This window comes from Cervus elaphus, chromosome 10 (genome assembly GCF_910594005.1).
Source record: "Cervus elaphus chromosome 10, mCerEla1.1, whole genome shotgun sequence".
NCBI classification, from domain to species: Eukaryota; Metazoa; Chordata; class Mammalia; order Artiodactyla; family Cervidae; genus Cervus; species Cervus elaphus.
The window spans coordinates 47509645-47529863 of NC_057824.1; the positions used below are offsets into that span (position 1 = coordinate 47509645).

Sequence of the window (20219 nt, forward strand, 5' to 3'; positions counted from 1 at the left end):
TCAGTGGACCTCCGCCTTTAGCCTGAGCCCGACTACCTGCCCCCCATCAGGACTAGCTAGATGCATTCAGTCTCTTCTTGTTCATTTGTCCTCCCCGCTCTGCCCTGTGGGTCCCCTGAGGCCCACTGGGACTCCCCACCCAGCCCTGCTGTCCCTTCAGCCCTGCCTTCTCTCTCGTAGCGGGAGGCTGGCTGGGGGGGTGGGTGTAGAAGGCAGATTTCTGCCACTCTGGCTTTCCCCCCCTTCCCCACTCCCACCTCGTCACCACCACTGCTCCAGACCCCACCTCCCGTCAGCCTCCCCAGAACACACGGCCATCACCCCTCCCACACTGTACTTACTTCAGATTCAACATGGTGGCTTCACCAGCTACCACTTAACTTAGACCTATATCTCACAACTGAATGTGGCTGGGAAAACAGTGCTGACGGGCCTCTCACAACCACACTGAGTGTGGGATGCTGCCTGTGATCCTACACCATCTCCCCGGCTCTGAAGCAACTACTCGGGAGGTCCTATGGGGCCCTCTCACACCCACCTCCACCCACACCCCAAACCCTCCTTGTCACCAACAGTCTGAGATTAAGTCCGTTACTTTCTCAGAAACGCATTCCTCTGCACTCAGTAATCACATATTTTACCAAGAAACTGATACTGTATCGATGCATTTAATGCCCGTCTCCTCACTACCACAATATAAAGCTCCAAATGGGTGGACGCTGCCCAGCGGGCCAAGTCAACTTGTGATCATACCTCCAAACACAGGTTTGCTGTCCGGCGTGCTGGTCACACTGAAGGCAAAGGGTGTGTTCTGGTTGGGCGCACCCAGGCTGTTTTGACTCAAGCCTCCCCCAAAAGGCGCTGTGCCGCCAGTGGTCCCACTCTGTCCTGCCGCGAAGCCAAACGCTCCAGAGGCAGCGCTGGTGCCTGAGGTGGCCACACTCATCCCAAAGGCCCCGCTCCCAGCTGCGGCCGCCGGCCCCCCAAACGTGAAGGGCGACGGCGTCGTGCCGCCGAACACCGAGCCGCTGGTCCCGCTGCTGGTGGTCTGGGTGGTGGTGCCAAAGCCAGAGGTGGTGGCCGCACCGAAGGAGAAAACACTGGTGGTGCTGCCAAAGGCTGGCCGGGTGCCGGAGGCGGTGCCGAAGGCGGAGGGTGTGGCTTTCAGGCCGCCGAACGCCGGCTGCGCAGCGCTGCCGAACGCCGGCTGGGCTGGGGTCGGCGCTGGGGGCGCAGTCGGGGCTGGAGCCGCAGAGTTCCCGAAAGTGAAGGAGCTGCCGAAGCTGGGCACGAGCGCCGGCTTGGCAGCCCCCTGTGGCTGCCCCTCGGCGGCCCCGAAGGTGGGCTGGGGGTTGGCGCCCGGGTGGGAGGCGAGCGGGGACTTGGTGCCTGAGGCGAAGGGCAGGCTGAAGGCCGGGGCGGTGCTGCTGCTGAACGTCAGCGTGGGCTGGCCGGCGGTGGCCGGGGCGGAGGTGCTGAGGCTGCTGCCAAAACCACTGAAGCCAGCACTGCCGCTGCTGCTGCTGGGGGCTGTCTGAGGGGCACTGGGAAGCGACTGGCCAAAGGTGGTGACTGATGTGGAGGCGGGCATGGCTGGGGGCTTGCCAAATTGGAATATGGAGCCCCCAGTTGGGGTGAAGCTGGCACCAGAAGTCGGGGGAGTCCCAAAGAGGAAGGGCTGGGAGGTGGAAGCAGTGGTGCTAGTCACGCTGCTCAGGGTGCTGGTCACACTGCTCACACCGAAGCTGAAGGCGGGCTTCGGAGCAGAGTCTGTGGAGGTGCTGGCCGTGCTCACGGAAGTCACTGTGGAGGTGGCCGTGGCCTGGCCGGTGAAGAGAGGGGCACTCGTGGTAGCGGCCAGAGGAGCTGTCTGCTTGAAGAAGGGAGTTAACCCGGGCATAGATGTGGGTGGCCCCACGCTGCTAAAGATTGGCTTGAAAGCGGGGGCTGGGCTGCTGGTAGTCGTGGGTAGGGTCGAGCTGGAAGATGCCACGGCCGTGACCGTGGAAGGGCTAGAGGGCAAGGGGTCCCCATTCTCGCTTTTCGGGGGGGCCACAAAAATGGGTTTGAATGTGGGTGATGCTGAAGACACAGCAGGGGCTACAGAGGCAGGAGGGTTAGCAGCTGGGGTGCTCAGCATTCCAAACAGGATACTCTGCTTGGGACTGGGAGGAGGGGTAGACAGGGCCTGGGATTTGGCGGATGTCTCAGCCGAAGGGGACTTGGCGGCATCAGTGATGGGTCCTGGGGAAGAAGCTGGGGTCAGCCCCAAGACAGCAGTGGTGGATCTGGAGTCAGAGGAGGTGGCCGGAACGGCCCCTGACTGTGAGGAGCTCAGCGAGGCCAGAGGACTGGGTGTCTTCGGAGGCGAATCGGCCACAGTGGTGGTCACTCCAGCAGGTTCTGGGAAGAAGAGCAGAGAAAGTGAATTTGGAATACTTCAGACGTGACGGTGCTCAAAGCCCAGCATAGTGCTCGGGATTCAACAGTCAACAATTATGACTAAATCCATGTCACAGAACTTTAAACTGTTCATTCTTGAAAATAGGCCAGTGTTCATAATCACTACCCTTCACAGATCATAAGAAGGATTTCAGAAGAGGATAAAACGTGGGCCCCATTGGGGATTACATGTATAGAAACAAAGAAAATCCCAATCACCTGAACTTAAGTCCAGTTAATAATCTAGATACACCTTATACAGCTAACAAAGATGCTCGGCACTACATTCACCCACCAGGTGCAAGTAGAGAGCATATAACCATGAATGAGGCGATGGTCTGACCACGAGCCCAGGTATTCAGAGCCCCTGAATACCTAACACGTTCTCCGATACGATGAAGTGCAGTAGAGGAGTGTGTGTATACGCAGTGCCAGGAAGTCTGAACAGCAACAGACCTTGGAAACTTCGAGAAGAGTCAGGTTACCTTGTGACTGTAGTCTAAGTGTGTGATAAGACATCCTAACCATGTGATCAGTGACACTTCCGCAACACCTCATGAGGTCAGCATTATTTTCTCATCTTACAGATGATGACAAACAAGGCTCAGAGGAGCTGAGGGACTGGGTTTCAAATCAAGAGCCACTTGGCGACCAAAACTAAGCTGCCTTCCTTAGCTCTGAGTGTTGCAGCCCTTCCCTAAAACTGATGACAGATTCTAAAGCTCTTAAGCCTGCACCAGCTCTGGTCAGAGGAGCTAGAACAGGGTCAACCTTTAAAACAATTTCCAGGAACTGATGAGCATGGTGCTTTCACTTCTTTAAAAAAGTTTTTTTAATTCAATTACTCGGCCGTGTTGGGTCTTTGCTGCTGCACGTGGGCTTTCTCCAGGGGCTGTGAGCGGGGGCTGCTCTCTAGTTGTACATGCGCTTCTCACTGTGGGGGCTTCTTCTGCTGTGAGGCAGGGGCTCCGGGCACCCAAGTCTCAGAGGTTGTGGCTCACAGGACCTGGAGCACATGGGCTTAGCTGCCCTGCAATATGTGGACTCTTCCCGGACCAGGGATCAAACCTGAGTCCCCTCACATGTACACCCACGGCTGATTCATGTCAGTGTATGGCAAAAACCACCACAATATTGTAAATTAGCCTCCAATTAAAATAACTAAATTAATTTAAGAAAAAATCTGAGTCCCCTACACTGGCAGGTGGATTCTTATCCATATACCACCAGGGACGTCCTGGCGCTTTTACTTCTACCTAAACAAAGGCTGATGTCATTACACGCGCCAACGTAAGCTCTCCTGGGAACTCCCTTGCAGTCCAGTGGTTAGGACTCCACGCTTCCACTGCAGCGGCCTGGGTTTGATGCCTGGTCAGGGGACTGAGATCCTACAAGTTGTGTGGTGCGGCCAAAACACAAACAAAACAAAGAAAGCTCTCCCACTCACCAGGGAGGGAAGGTAGGCCCGGGGAATTCTGCATCTTCTTCAAGCTCTCCAACAGTGGGTTAGCGCTAGGGGCTTGGAGGGAGGTTGGGGATGAAGCAGTCCCAACGTCAGGCGAGGTAAAAGTGAAGGAAGACTGACTGACAGGTGAGGCCTCAGTGACAGAGGCTGAGGCAGCATCTAGGGAAGAAAGAGAAGATGACACTGTTTGGGAATTCTTTCCAGTTGCATATCACGGAGCACGCGGAGTTCGGGGCATCGGTACAACTCACAAAGGTTTCCCTTCAATGCTTACCATTCTCCAGATTCCACTGAGGGCCCAAATGGATTTCCCACATGAGAAAGACCAAAATAAAACCCAAGGAGACAAAGCCTCTCTGGAGTGTGAAACTGATCTATATTCCTTACCAGTCTTATCCTCTAAGACCTTGTTAAACCACTGTAACGAAGCTTTCTTTTCCAAGTCCAAGTCCTCAGCAGTGATCGAATAACCAAGCTGGGGAGGTGGAGGCTACCAAAGAGAAAAAGAATTTGTCAATCAGGAGAAACTGGAAGAATCCTGTCTTTAGCCTTCCTAAGGTAGAGCTAAGCTGAGGTGGGCAGAGCAGAGGGACAGGACATACCAAGGTCAGCTGGTCTCCTCGCCTGGAGGGCAGCAGCTGAACCTTCCGTTTACGCTGCCCGGAGCTGCCAGGTGTTGATGGGGAATTCCACGAGTTCTGCTTCTTCCATGTGGTTGGATCTGCAACTAAAGAGAAAGAGATTTAATTTTCTTCTTCCTCTCTGCCAGACACGGACAGGTTATCTATCTGCTGTTTTTAACATTGAATTTTCACTGGGTATCTCTGAAAAATTCTATTTTCCATGATTTGGGCTCCTGGGTGGTGTTTGCTAGATTATTTCTAATAGTCAAGAGGACATAAAGGGAGAACTGCTCCAAATCAAAGTATACAATTATTTCTGTTGTTCAGTCATGTCCAACTCTTTGCAACCCTATGGACTGCAGCCTGCCAGGGTCTTCTGTCCATGGGAGTTTTCAGGCAAGAATACTGGTGTGGGTTGCTATTTCCTTCTTCAGGAGATCTTCCCTACCCATGGATTGAACCTGTGTCTCCTGTATTGGCAGCTGGATTCTGTACCATTGAGCCATCAGGGAAGCCCACAGAACTGCTTACTGGACGACAGTCATCTGGACTGCTCAGATACCTCAACCTAAGTTTAACCATAGCCTACTGTTATCACTTATTGTACTACATTTCTCTGAGTCGCCTTTCTCCCTTACCTGACTATAAACCTCTGAAAGACAGAAACATCTATCTCTGTATCCACCAGGCCCTTCACAAAGCAATGCTCAATACTTCCACCAATAGCCACTCCAGTGCACTCATCAACTTACCCTTCTCTCCCTGGGACTCCTTGTCTGTTACCAATGGAGTTGAAGAACTAGAATGATGAGAAAGCTCCTCTTCTCTGCAGGAGGAAAAGGCAGAATTAAGTTTAGGAAGATTTGCTGACAGAAAATACTGGATAACTTCCTGCACCTCCTTGCCTACCAACTGGTCTAGAACCACCATGATTTAGGACCTCAGTATGCCAGGACAAAAAAAACAGAAGTCAAAAGAAAATCCCAATAGAAATGAATGGAGGCAGTTTATGGAAGCCATGGAGAAAGCTTTGTCTTAAAACCACCACAAATCAACACTTTTCAAAACCTTACTTACAGCCCACCAAGTTCCTAAAAGTTCTAGTCACAGGTCTGATCCCCAAATTTGACCTCAGGTACCCAGAGGGCCGGCTGGAGTTCAGAATGTGAAGCCCACTGACATCATCCCCTGTCCGCTCTGTTCTGTATGGTCTCTACTCCTGCACCCCCATTACTCACGCTACAGTGTGGGGGAGAGAGCCAGAGGCCTCTACAGTCCAAAAAAAAAACACCACAGTTCAAAAGCATCAATTCTTCGGAGCTCAGCTTTCTTTGCAGTCCAACGCTAACATCCATACATGATTACTGGAAACACCATAGCCTTGACTAGATGGACCTGATTACCTTACCTTATTTTCTTTGCTGGCCTCTCTGGTGTCTGGGAACGGGATGAGGCTGGGCTGGAGAACGGAGATGAACTGGGACCACTCCTCTTCCACAGCTAAAATTCAAATACAAGTAAGATTGACCCTAGTTGATAGTTTATCATCTGACCTTTGATAAAGTTCTTTTCATCACTGCATATAACATCTCCTTTTAAGTAAGGAAAAGTCTGAAGAACTAATGGCATGCTAATAAAAGTAGAAGGGAAGAATGTACTTTTGGCATATGTCAAAAAAGAGGATGTCACAATCACTTCGCAGTTTAGAGCTAAGATGTACATATAAGTTTGCTCCATATTATCTATGGAAATGATCAAAGTCAATTAAGAAACTGTTCCACAGCATGTATACTATCTATGGTGAAACAGATCCCCAGCCCAGGTGGGATGCATGAGACAAGTGCTCGGGCCTGGTGCACTGGGAGGACCCAGAGGAATCGGGTGGAGAGGGAGGTGGGAGGGGGAATCGGGATGGGGAATACGTGTAAATCTATGGCTGATTCATATCAATGTATGACAAAACCCACTGAAATGTTGTGAAGTAGCCTCCAACTAATAAAAAATTAAAAAAAAAAAAAGAAAATAATTGCTAATGTTTAAAGACAGACAAAATAAAAAGCATAGCTATATAATATAAATAAAAAAAAAAAAAAAGAAACTGTTCCAATGAAGATAACCCAGTAAAAGAGTTTTGGTCTTATTAAATTTTCAGTTTTACTTCATTAACTTTATTTTTAAAAATACATTATCATGCCATTTATGACTTTTGTAACATCAGTGGTATTTACCATTATATGATAATTATCCATACATCTGTCTCCTCACCAAGCAGAGTTCCCTGATATCAAAGGTAGTCCAGGGACTTCCCTGGTGGTCCAGTGATTAAGAATATGCCTTGCAAGGCCAGGGACCCCGGTTCAACCCCTGGCCCCTGAAGACCCCACACGCTGTGAAGCAACTAGCCTGTGCACAGCTACTGAGCCCACGAGCTGCGATCGCCGAAGCCCGCGCCTGGGAGCCTGTGCTCCCCAACAAGAGGGGCCCCTGCAAGAGAAGCGGTCAAGAGCAGCCCCTGCTCACAGCGACCAGAGAAAGCCCACAAACAACGAAGACCCACCATGGCCAGAAGATAAAATAAATCCCAACAAGTACACCGAAAAAATTTCCTTCCTGTCTCAACAGTTATTACCCGTTTCTAATATATCCTGTCAAAATTATTCTATACACATCAAAAGATCAAAGAACTCGTAGCGTGAATAGAGGGCACTGTACAGTGCTGCACTATGTCTTTTTTTTTTTTTTTTCTATTTTTATTTTTTATTTTTTTTTTTCTCTGGTCTTGTTTGACCTCACAAGACCTCCAAAAATTTGCGGTCAAGCAACGGTTCTTTCTTGGTTCTACTTCACCTAGTCTACACGGCAGTACCGGAGACTAAGCTCAAGCAGAAGCAAGAAAGAGTGCAAGTTGCACTATGTCTTTTTAAAAATGTATTTTGAGATCACTCACATCACCATCTATTAAAGCTGCCTTACCCTTTTTAACAGTTACATACTACTTCAACTTACAGAAATACTAAGTTATTCAACCAGTCCCCTAAAAAGGCATGCTTACATTGCTTCCAAGCTTCCACTATTAAAACAATGGTACAATCAACATCCTCTGTATGTCTTTGAATGTATGTGTAGGGTTAATTCCTAAAAGTAAACCTGCTGGATCAAAGGGCATGTGCATCTCTACTGTTGATAATACTGCCACCCCGCCCTCTAGGGAACTGTACCAACTGATGCTCCCAACCAGCAATGCACGAGAAGCCCATTGTTCTTGTTCTTTCTTTGGCCATGCCACAAGGCTTGCTTGATCTTAGTTCCCCTACCAGGGATCAAACTGGGGTCCCAGCAGTGAAAACACCGAGTCCTAACCATTGGACAACCAAGGAAATCCCCGTTGTGCAACCTGCTAAACCTTCTAAAACAGATTAGAGTGGCGGTACCCACTGACTGATACTAACATCAAAAAGGAAGCAGCCAGATTTTATCTATTCCTGACAAGATGCAATCCAAAGTACGAGTGTGTGTAGTTAGTCACTCAGTCATCTCTGACTCCTGGTGACCCCCATGGGCTGTAGCCCACCAGGCTCCTCTTTTCACGGGATTTTCCAGGCAAGAATACTGGCGTGGGTTGCCATTTCCACCTCCAGAGGATTTTCCTGACCCACATCTCTGGGGTAGCCTGCACTGACAGGCAGATTCTTTAGCACTGAGCCACCTGGGAAGCCCTAACCCAAAGTACACAGTACCACCTATGCAATATTCTGCCAAACTAACTGAACTCAAATGTAATCAAGCCTTGGAAAACAGGGGCTAGAGTACAAGTTAAAATGACACCATGATGATGCAAACTTAATCCAAAATATAAGAAATCCTACAGAACAAAATCATCTACTTTTTTCAAAAGCATGAAAAAAAAAGAGTAGCAACAGTAGTGGTATAGATTAAAAGAGCCGAAGAGAAATACGAACCAAACGTCAAGAATTGATTTTTGGTCCCTGATTCAAACAGTGTAACTGCAATAAGACAGTTTACGGTAATAAGTGCAATTTAAATACTGAGTGATATTAGCTAATATTAAACAGCTATTATAAATCATTTAAGAGGAATAATGGTATTGTACTTAATGTGAAAAAAAATCTAAAAATATACTGAAGGACCTATAGCTGAAATGACATGTTTGCAGTTGATTTTTTTTTTCGCTTATTTTAAAATTTTCCTTCATTTTTATTTATTTATTTTTGGCCGTGCTGGGTCTTTGCTGCTATGCCAGGACTTTCTCTTGTTGCAGCGCACAAGCTTCTCCTTGTGTGACTTCTCTAATTGTGGCTAGAGGGCTCCAGAGCGTGGGCTCAGTAGCTGTGGCGCATGGGCTTAGTTGCCCTGCAGCATGTGGAACCTTCCCAAACCAGGGATTGAACCCATGTCCCCTGCATTGGCAGGCAAATTCTTAACCACTGGATTACCAGGGAAGTCCTCCATTTACTTTAAAACATAACAGCAAAACAAATGCGGGGCAGAGGTTGATGGAACACGATTGACAAAATGCCATTAACTATTAAAGCTACATGGAGGTCCATTATGGCATTTTCTGTGTACATTTGAAATCTGACACAAGAAGATTTTTAAAATAGGGATAATGAGTGTATACTTAATATGCTTGCTGTTATGATTAAATGAGGAAATATACGTAAAGTGCTTGGTTAGTACAGAGCCTAGCCCAGACAAAGTGCTCAAGGCAAAGGTTGTTATTATCCTTTTAGCATTCCTACATCCGAGACCTTCATCTTTCATTTATATTACTCTACGAGCCTTCTGGATTAACTTAACTCAAAATTTTTCTCCCCTCGAAAATCCTCCTCCACACAAGCTTTATTTTTACTCGGCTACTATACATTACACAGGCACTGTAACGGGTACTTTTCAAACACTACCTTCTGTCTTTACAATAATCCTTCAGAAATGAGAAACAGAATTTAAGTGATTAACCCAAAGCCCCAGAGCTACTAAGTGTCAGAGCCAAGACTGGAACCCACATCTGTATATCTGTGTGGTAGCAAAGTCTGCTCTGCTCCCTAGGCTGTATACTACATTCTCTTTCTAAAAAAGAGAATGACAACATTTTAAAAAATTTCATCAAATTCTCAATGCCTAAAGGGTAAATTTCTTTTATGATCCAATGCAATCTGGACGACTTGGTCCACCTGTTGATAAAATTAATATCCACTGAATTATGCGCCTCTTGCCCATTTATCTGCAGTAATGGCTCTGTCCTGTATCAGGTTTCCACACATGACTGCTCTACTTTTGGAGCTTTCTATTCTGCTCCACTGGTCCGTAGTTATCACTCAGGGGTTTGTATCTGTTAGTGGTACTATCACTATCTGACGGTAGAAGGAGGGAGTGAACACTGGCTGATCGATTAATTAGTGCTGGGAACCCAAGCCTCCCGGAGCACAAGATGAATGTACCTGAGAAAGCCCGCGAGTGGAGCTGTAGGAGCTGGTGATGGCATTGCGGCTGGAGCTGGGGATGCCGCCTGTGTGTGTGCTGCTTGTCAAGGAGCTCACAGAGGAGGTGCGGGATCTCTTATTCAGGTGGTCATCTGAGTTCTGTGAATTAAGACCTCTCTTCAGAGACCCAGGCCTAATAAGAAGGGGAGAAGATAGTTAGATGCATTATTAAAGACATTCTTTTAAGGTTTTGTCCATGGACACAAAATCTTTCTTTTAAAGAAAAAAAAAGTCAGTAAAAAAAAATAATGCTCTTCATTTTATTATTAACAATGTGGCTAAATGTATCTGACAGTCAGGAAGAGAAAGTCAAATATTTTAAAAATAAAACGTGTGAGTCCACTGACTAACATTCTAGAAGATGCACACTAAACTAGTGACAGAAAACAAATCAGCAGACACCTGGAGATCGGGACAAGCGGAAAGGAGGTATTACTAAGGGGCACAGGGAAATTTCTGGAAGTGACAATACATTCATTATCTTGACTGTCGTGATGGTTTCACAGCTGTATGCATGTCACAACTTATCAAATTATATACTTTAAACAGGCAGCTTATTATTCACCAATTGTACCCTGATAAAACTGTTTAAAAAAAAAATCAGAGTTAAGAGGAATGAACTATCTTTTCTAAACTTCCAACTAAATGGAAATTCCCTACTTTTCAATAGAAAGCTATAGAAGAGCTATTCAATCTCTGTTATGATACCCAACCACAGGCCAGTTTATTCTTATACTGTATGAAAATGCTTTTCCCTCTAACTTGGATACACTCACTCATGGATACTACTTGGACTTGCACTGGGCAAGTTGTTTTTCTTTTTTGACCTGACAGTCCTTCCATTTTTTGGAGTGACGTTAAAGTGAAAGTGAAGTTGCTCGGTCATGTCCGACTCTTTGTGACCCCATGGACTATAGCCTACCAGGTTCCTCCATCCATGGGATTTTCCAGGCAAGAATACTGGAGTGGGTTACCATTTCCTTCTCCAGATCTTCCCAACCCAGGGATTGAACCCGGGCTCCCGCATTGTAGGCAGACGCTTCACTGTCTGAGCCACCAATATCCAAATTTCCTTATTCTCCTTGAAATTTTTCATCTCTGGGCTAGTATTTATACACCTTCAAACTGCTTCACCCACCACCACCCCGTACGATTCTGGTGTACATCCTCTCTTACAGTGCAGTGCACCAAACCAGACACACGCCACTGACAATCCAAGCAGAAGTTAGAGAAGCAGGACTACCACTAACCGGCCTCATGTCAGTTTCTGTTCTTCCATCAGCACAGACTAGGAGGACATTAGCTTTTTAGGGCAGCTATACTATACTAGCTCAGAGTAAGTGGATCAATTCCTCCTCAAATGTATTTAAACTCAAATGTAGAGATGTAATATTTTATCTTCGATTTCATATGGTCGCATTTTATCCATTGCACCAACCTTGGGAGTTTCTGTTCATACACCTGGTTATTAAATATATTTATAAACCCTCTTAGCTTTAGCATATTTTTTCCATACGAGTGAAAAAACATTAAAAGGAATTAGAATATAATAATTGTAGCAAGCTACTCAAAATGTTCCTCTCTGATTTCAAAGATGTGAACATGAACTAATAAAGCAATACAAAAGCAAAGAAGAAAGTCAACGGGACAATTAACTCTGATAAAGCCCCTTTTCCAGACTGTACACCTCATCTCGGATTTTCACTTACTTAGGCACAAAAGCAGCAGGGACTCCATTGGCCAACAGGGGCTCAAACGCTGAATGTCCACTCCCACTGCTATCATGGCGTCTACGACAAATCAAAAAACTCTCAATTAAATGAAATTACTTCTCCCTCAGGCCCAAATCATATTCCCATATTCTTGGGACTTTATACTATTTCTATGGAGCATAGGTTCCCTGCTAGACAAGAGGAGGGATGCTTCAACCACAAAGATTCCAAAAGTTAAATTTATCCTAAGATTTAGGGCAGTAAGAAAAGTATGAAAATATTTCAATACCTTTTGAACTATTAAGTTGTTTCAATTATTTACTGATTTCTCACCGAAGTATCAGAATCACAAATTTACCATCCTACCATACCCAAATTAAAAACAAAAACAACACTTTAGGGGTCAACCCATACTCCTATGGTGCTCTACAGGTTAATATGGCAGTCTGTTAAGGAAAAACTTGACCCATCACATAGAAGGGCCTTTGCATGGTGCACATAATTATCGCTTATTCCTATCATGGGAAAGATAATATAGAATCCTCAGGTATAGGCTCACTAGAGTCAAGAAAAATTACCACCTGGAGAACATGAGAAACCTAGATGAACCATGAAGTTATTTCTTACCTCCACACCTCCTCACCCCGTCACTCCTGCTTAGCTAGCTGACATTATGTCAAACTGCTCACGTGCCAATCATATTTATCTCTAGTCATCATTACCTGATCTTTCTATGACATAAATACACTTGCATTAATATTTCCCTACTCAATTTTGTCATCTGAAGTATCAAAGCTGACCAATTTTTACCCTGTAGGATATGAACAATCTTATCTAGGTAATGGGGCCAATGATTTTTAAGTGTGAGGCTGCTGTCTCCTCAGAGAACACTTCTTTGACCACCATATATAAAGAAGCCCCCTTCTCATTACCCTCTGTTATATTACTATTTATCTCTATATGCTTATAATCTATGATTACCTTGGTTTATTTTTATTATCCTTTTCCTCTGGTCTCTCTCAAACCCACAAGGACTCTGTCTTGTTCAAAGCTCTACTTACTGAAGCTGGAATAGGCTCTGACATATAGTGGGTGCTCCATTTACTGAACTAAAAAAAACAACTGGAATCCTTAACTGACTCCTTGCAAAGCCTGTTAAAGCCTTAATAGACTGTTTACTGCATTGTCAGTACAGAAAAGCAAATAACAAAAGTGGTTTTAGTCTCATTACTGACATATCTACCATACTCTAGTCCTCACTCTGTTTGCCAAGCACTCCCTCAGCACAATTACAACAGTGAAATCGGTGGTTACCAAATAATTAAATGCCAGGAGACTGTGAGGGCAAGACTTCAAGCATGCTCTCTCAAAATAAAATTTAACTGATTTGTATCAAAAGTACAAGGTTAACCTGGATAATAGTTGCCGGCTTATCTGTAGTACTTACAGAAAAAGCAAACCACAAAATTTATCTAACATGTGTCTTAGAAAATGAACAGCACTAATTTAAGACCTTATTATCAACCACTTCTATGAAAACCAAAGAAGGGAATCTACTAAGGGTCACAAACTGGAGCTGGCTTGTGTATCTTTGGAGAGTTACCCTGTATTTCAACAAAACCCGGGAGCCCATGGGAGAAGCCTGTTCATTACTCTGTTGGTCCTGTTACCTTCTTTTATTTTCCTGGCCATCAGCAAATATTTGGTCTTCCTCTTCCACTGTCCTTTTCTTTCTCTCTTTGAGGGCATTCAGTACAGTCTCCTTTGCACATGGATCTGGGGCACTAGTTGATGGTGAAGACAGTGTTGAGTTGATAATCTGTTCTGGTCTGCAATGAAAGACAAGATTCCAGCATCAAGGTATTCTAATCACCAAGACACAGAGCACAGACTTCAGTCACTGGACATCAGAAGCTAACTAGTAAGCAAAAGTATAATTTTATACACTCACAGAAATCACCCTAGGCTATCAAAAATACAGTCTAGGGCAAAAGAAACCAAAAGATGGTTCAATTACTAGAATCTGGGATTTCTCATTCAAATAAGCAGCTACCTCTTTTTTTGCTTTGTCAGAGAAATAACCGAAAAAGAATAAAGGAAATACAAACATTGGACAATACTCACATTGGAGATCGAGTCAGTTTGCTATCCGGAGGTGCAATCCTCACTGTCACTGGGCTGCACACCATTTTGGAATTACGAGCAGACAGCACGGTCTTCTTGTGACAACCATTCCAGCATACTGTGGGAAGCACCCCCAGCAAGGAATACTGGGCCTGCTGGATTGGATAGCGCCTTCGAGGTGTTACTACAAACCGATGTGATAAAGTCCCACAGTCCCTGTGGAGAATGGGAGATACCAAAGCAGCTTGAAGAAATGTCAGAAAATTTAAATGATTGAAGAACCACGTGGGTTCAGACAGTTTTCAGAGGCTTTAAACTTCCTTTTAGGCAACAAAGAACACACAGTATGTTTATGGCAACTTTCCCTCATTTCATCTAAGGGCAGAAAGTGACAGCTGCATAACAGCTGTCCCTACAATGGACTTCCAACAATTTGAGAGGGAAACTGAAAACCTTGCCCACACAAGCAAACTACAATGGAAGAAAGCCGGGGACAGGATGTGCAGGGAGGAACTTTACAAGATGCTTCAATCTTTTATGCGAGGTCATCAGTGATACATACTCAAAGTCAAACACTTTAAACACCTAAATGTTCATCTTCTCAACTAAATGTACTTTTCATGAATCTAGTATTTTCATCAAATTTTTGTATTCTCCTGGATCATCTTTATCAAGTTTTATTGACCAAAGAGATGTTTCCTGCGAACACCTCTTTGAGCTTGGCTAAACCACAGAATTTCAATTAGTGGTCCAAAGGGGTGGGGGGTGTGGAGATGGATCTAACAAATCATTTCTAACTACACTTGAAAGATAAATATATTTTCACAAGAAACAGGGACAGTTAATGGTTTATCAAGTATTCCGCTAAATCTATACTGCATGAAAATTCAGATGATTTTAAGAACTGAAAGCAAGGGAACCGCTGTGGCATTACATCTCATTCCAAAGGGTAAAGGCGGACAGGAGTTGGTAGACACGCATCAGGGTGATTAAGAGGACAAAACGACACAGAATCCACTTTGGACTTAATGAAAAAGAAAATCGGATTTAAAAGTCAAGTCCTCAACTCAAAGTGAGAGACAGAGGAGAGGCTGTGGGGAAGACCAGGGTTATCTTACCGGTAGGAAGGCCTCCTGGAGGGTCGGAGAAGAGACGTGGGGAGGGAGGGGTGAATCTGAACACGCTGGGGATGCGCCGACTGAGCCGGCGATGCGGTGCGGACAGGAGGGCGGCGGCCCGGCCTCTCCCGCAGGTCCCTGGCCTCCGGGGCGCGGGCAGGCTGCGGGGGGCCGGGCTTGCCCAGGTAACTGCCCATGAGGAGCAGTTCAGCGGGGTCAGGTCCTTCGAGCGGGCTCCGCGGCTCTAGGAGATTTCCGTTTGCTACCGATTTGGCAGGAGGCGAGGCGAGCAGTGTTCGCTGACGCCGCGCGTTCCAAACGAGCGAGGAGAGGGCGCGCGAACCTCTGGGCTCGCGGCTTAGTCCCCACCAGGCCGCAGTAGCCCCCACAGCCAGCCAGGCCAGCGCAGCCGCCGCCGGCACCAGGTACAGCACGAGGCCGAGCAGCGACAGGCCGAGAAGCGCCGCCCCAGCCGGCCCGCCACAGCCCCAGCCGCGGCCCTCCCTGACACTCGCTATCGGCCGCCGTCGATCGCCTCCCCCAGCCGCCGCAGCCGCCGGAGACATCGCGGCTCCGCGCCGCGGAGAAGACTTAAATATCCCAGCGTGCACCGCGCCGCGCTCCGCGTCGCCGCGCGCCTACTGCGTCACTGCGCACGCGACGCAGACGCGCGACTGCGACGGGAAACGCTGCTGCCTGGCAACGCGCTGGACCCGACCCGTTTCTGAAAACGCCGCCTGGCGAAACAGCGAGTTCTGATTCTTGACGTTTCCCGCCTGTCCGCACAGCACCCAGCAAGAGATGAGACTTTTGGAAGAATCGCGTTAAGAATAAAAGCGCTGGAAAACGACTACTGAAGTAATGTTTATTTCCTAGAAGGTTACACACCCTACAAGAGATTATCAGCCACTTTTCACAAGTGCTACCTGAGGTTGCGAGTTTTTTCAGTTACTCTGTTTTCTGCCAAAGTATAAACTGCTAAAGGGAGTTGACTTTAACAGCAATAAGAACTAAGGCCAACACTAACCATCCTCCTTAAAGGTGCATCGAGTACCAATAAAAGGGCTTCCCTGACGGCTCAGTGGTAAAGAATCCGCCTGCAGTGCAAGAGACGATGGTTCTATCCCTGGGTCAGGAAGATCCCCTGGAGGAGAAAATGGCAACCCACTCCAGTATTCTTGCCTGGAAAATCCCATGGACAGAGTGTGGCAGGCTACAGTCCATGGGGTCGCAAAGAGTCGGACACGACTGAGCACGCACGCAGTACTAATAAATTCTCGATTAAACAGGCTAATAGTCTAATAAACTGCAGATCAGACCTGAAGCTGCAATATAAGTTTGCGCTTCTGCAGTACACATTTATAAATGGGGGCAAAATTAAAGTGTTAGTCGCTCAGTTGTGCCCAACTCTGGGAGTCCATGGACCGAAGCCCACCAGCCGCCTCAGTCCATGGGTATCCTGCACTGCAGGCAGATTCTTTACCATCTGAGCCACCAAGGAAGCCCCATAAATTGGGGCAATTACTTATCAAATTTCCCATCATCCTCAGAATCGGGTAGATTTTTAGGATTTGTGATCAATTTACCTGTGTTAAGTTTGGTGGCCTGAGAAAGTAGATTAGTGTTTGTCGAGTACTGGGTCAGGGTATGGTGAGTGACTTAAAGGGTAGAGTTTCCTTTTGGGGTGACAAAGATGTTTAAAAATTAGATTATAGTGATGTTGCATAGCCCTGTGAATTGTATGATATTTAAATTATATCTTAATAGAACTGTTTAAAAAAAAACTTGGTGGTCTGCCAATTCAGGCTTTGGCCTAGCTTGGCTTCCTCAGCCATTCATTCATTGATTTATTCCTTCTATTACTGATATACATTAAAGAGATTAATGGGGAGAAACACAGGGTCTCTCATCTTTAGAAGCCCCTGGTTTAGTACAGAAGAAAAATGTGTAAATAGAAAGTTATGATTCATGTACCCCAATGTTCATCGCAGCACTGTTTATAATAGCCAGGACATGGAAGCAACCTAGATGTCCATCAGCAGATGAATGGATAAGCAAGCTGTGGTACATATACACAATGGAATACTACTCAGCCATTAAAGAGAATACATTTGAATCAGCTCTAATGAGGTGGATTAAACTGGAGCCCATTATACAGAGTGAAGTAAGCCAGAAAGAAAAACACCAATACAGTATACTAATGCATATATTGGAGAAGGCAAGGGCACCCTACTCCAATACTCTTGCCTGGAAAATCCCATGGACAGAGGAGCCTGGTGGGCTGCAGTCCATGGGGTCGCTAAGAGTCGGACATGACTGAGTGACTTCACTTTCACTTTTCACTTTCATGCATTGGAGAAGGAAATGGCAACCCACTCCAGTGTTCTTGCCTGGAGAATCCCAGGGATGGGGGATCCTGGTGGGCTGCCGTCTATGGGGTCGCATAGAGTCGGACACGACTGAAGAGACTTAGCCGAATGCATATATATGGAATTTAGAAAGATGGTAACGATAACCCTATATGCAAGACAGAAAAAGAGACACAGATGTACAGAACAGAGTTTTGGACTCTGTGGGAGAAGGCGAGGGTGGGATGATCTGAGAGAACAGCATTGAAACATGTATATTATCAATTGTGAAACAGATCATGAGATCAGGTTTGATGCATGAGACAAGTGCTGAGGGCTGGTGCACTAGGATGACCCAGAGGGATGGGATGGGGAGAGAGGTGGGAGGGGGGTTCAGGATGGGGAACATATGTAAATCCATGGCTGATTCATATCAATGTATGGCAAAAACCACCACAATATTGTAAAGTAATTAGCCTCCAACTAATATAAATAAATGAAAAACATTTTTTAATTAAATTAAACTAAAAAAAAAAAAGAAAGTTACGATTCATTGTGGTAACTGTGATAAGAGGCATAAAAAGGGAAGGAATGATAAAGGGGAAGATGGGTTGGGAGGTGCTACTTGAGCTGAGAGAATTTGCTTAAAGCAGGTTCAAGAAGCATGAAGAAGTGTTTTGCAGAAGCACAGAGATGGAAAGGAGTATGACGTAAGAGTCTGCAGTTTGTTATGGCTGGAGATTAGGCTGTTTAGGGCAACAGGGAGGCTGGAAAGACTGGAGGGGCTCAGAAAAGAGGCCTCTGGAGCAACGTGGAGACATGAGAAAAGCAAGCAGTTCTCTTCCCTGGCCCATAGCTAGTGCAATTCTGTTTCTATCTGTTTAATATACTGTGATTCCATAAAAAACTTCATTTGAAAAGGAAAGAGTGTGGGCATGTCACTTAAGAAAAAAAATCCAAAAGAAAAAAAGAAAAAAATTCTTTGCAGGTCCAGTGATTAGGACTCTGTGCTTTCAATGGTCGGGAAACTAAGATCCCATAAGTGGCAGTGCATAGCCAAAAAAAGAAAAGAGAAAAAAAGCTCAATAATATTAGTATAGGTGGAATAGTGGGACAAAAGCCAAGCTGCAGTGGGTTAAACAGTGACTGGAAGATGAGGAAATGGAAGCAGTGGATACAGACTTCCCATTCAAGAAACTTCAATAATAAGGGAAGAAGAAAGATGGATTTATTAATAGCTCAGCAAGGGTCTTTTAAATTATCATGTATTAGTGGTGTTCCAGAGAGGTAAAAGCCATCAGTAGTGTAGAGATGCCACAAGACTAAGATTTCTTAGGAATTAATGTAAATAAAGAGGTTCAAGGCCCGAGCGCTGGGCACCCCAGTGTTAAGAGGTTAAAGAAATGAGCACACTCAAAAAAAAAAAAAAAAGAAATGAACACACTCAAAGCACAAATCATTTAGTAAAATATAGATGACTATAACTACATTAAAATTTAATACTTCTATATTAAGCCACTAGGAAAACATGATCCTAACTCATATAACCAAAAAAGGATTAGTAACTAGAATTTATTAGGACTGAATCAGTAACAAATCAGTAACAAAAAGATGACTCAATTGTTTAGAAAGACAGTGATATCAAATGCAATTTACTGAACAGGAAATCCAATAATAGCCAATAATAAATATATACATATGTACATGTATATGTGTATATATATGTAGTACATACACATATATATTTTTAATCTTACTGGTAATTTAAGAAGGGTTTATTGCTGTAACAGGGCTTCCCAGGTGGCACGAGTGGTAAAAACCCCGCCTGCCAATGCAGGAGACATAAGAGACGTGGGTTCAATCCCTGGGTCGGGAAGATCCCCTGGAGGAGGGCATGGCAACCCACCCCAGTATTCTTGCCTGGAAAATCCCCATGGACAGAGGAGCCTGGGGGGCTACAGTCTATAGGGTCCCACAGAGTCAGACATGACTGAAGCAACTTAGCACTCATGCATGCACATCAGTGTAAAAAGGTAACATCTGGCATTCATTTGCACAAGTAGAAAAATGTAATAGTTCAACAAGATCAAGTTTTGGCAAGGATGTGGAACAAGTGGAATTTGTGTGCTATATGTGGATATGTAAAACAATATAATTTTGAGAGCAGTTTGGCAATATCACATAAAGTTGAAGAAATAATGTATCTCATAACCCTGCAGTTCCATTTCTGGGTACAAAGATAGTCACTGCAGCATCATTTGTATAACTGGCTATTTGAATACATCCAAATGTCTACTGTAGACTAACACAAGAACAGATGAATAGTGGTATAATTTCATATAACAAAATACCACAAAACAGCTGGAAATTAACCACCTATCTGACCATGATTAAGTGATACCACAACAGTCCTATAGACAACTATACAAATGGGCACACTTTTTGAGGCAACTGTTTGCAGGCAGGGGACAACAGGAAGCACAGGCTGATCTCTGAGCAGAAACTCATAAGGTGAGTCCCCCAGATCTAGCTCCTCTACCCGGGGACAGTTTCTCTAACTATTGCAGAGAGCTGGAGCCTAAGCAGGGTCGGGAGAGCCCACTGGGCTCAGGAGGCAGACCCAGACTTTGAAACCACGGAAATGGCTGGAAACCACTGGGTAGAGCAAGAAAACGGAGGGTGCCATGCAGACAGTTACTGACGTCTGTGTATGGGATCCCACAGATCTCTGGTGGGATGCTGATGTGATGGTTAATTTTATGTCTCAACTTGACTGTACCACGAGGTGCCTGGATGTTTTGTTGAACATCATTTTTCAGTGTATCTACGGGAGTGTTTCTGGATGAGATGAACACTGAATTGGTAGACTGAGTAAAGAGACTGCCC

At 45.4% G+C, this 20219-nt stretch overlaps 1 protein-coding gene across 2 annotated transcripts in view; it reads right to left on the reverse strand.

The window, feature by feature from the left end:
- Nucleotides 1–20219, reverse strand: part of POM121C (POM121 transmembrane nucleoporin C) — a 35566-nt gene that overhangs the window by 996 nt on the left and 14351 nt on the right. The window contains exons 1-11 of one of the 2 annotated variants that reach the window (XM_043914996.1): nt 14986–15607; nt 13868–14083; nt 13414–13572; nt 11741–11821; nt 9990–10164; nt 5939–6030; nt 5283–5356; nt 4510–4634; nt 4295–4397; nt 3890–4066; nt 754–2403 (exon numbers count right to left, since the gene is read on the reverse strand). In XM_043914996.1, the coding sequence (XP_043770931.1) occupies nt 754–2403; nt 3890–4066; nt 4295–4397; nt 4510–4634; nt 5283–5356; nt 5939–6030; nt 9990–10164; nt 11741–11821; nt 13414–13572; nt 13868–14083; nt 14986–15551 (3418 nt within the window). In that variant the 5' untranslated portion in view covers nt 15552–15607. Of the gene's footprint in view, nt 1–753; nt 2404–3889; nt 4067–4294; nt 4398–4509; nt 4635–5282; nt 5357–5938; nt 6031–9989; nt 10165–11740; nt 11822–13413; nt 13573–13867; nt 14084–14985; nt 15608–20219 lie in introns of those variants that run through there. The other variant, XM_043914997.1, reaches the window with a different exon arrangement.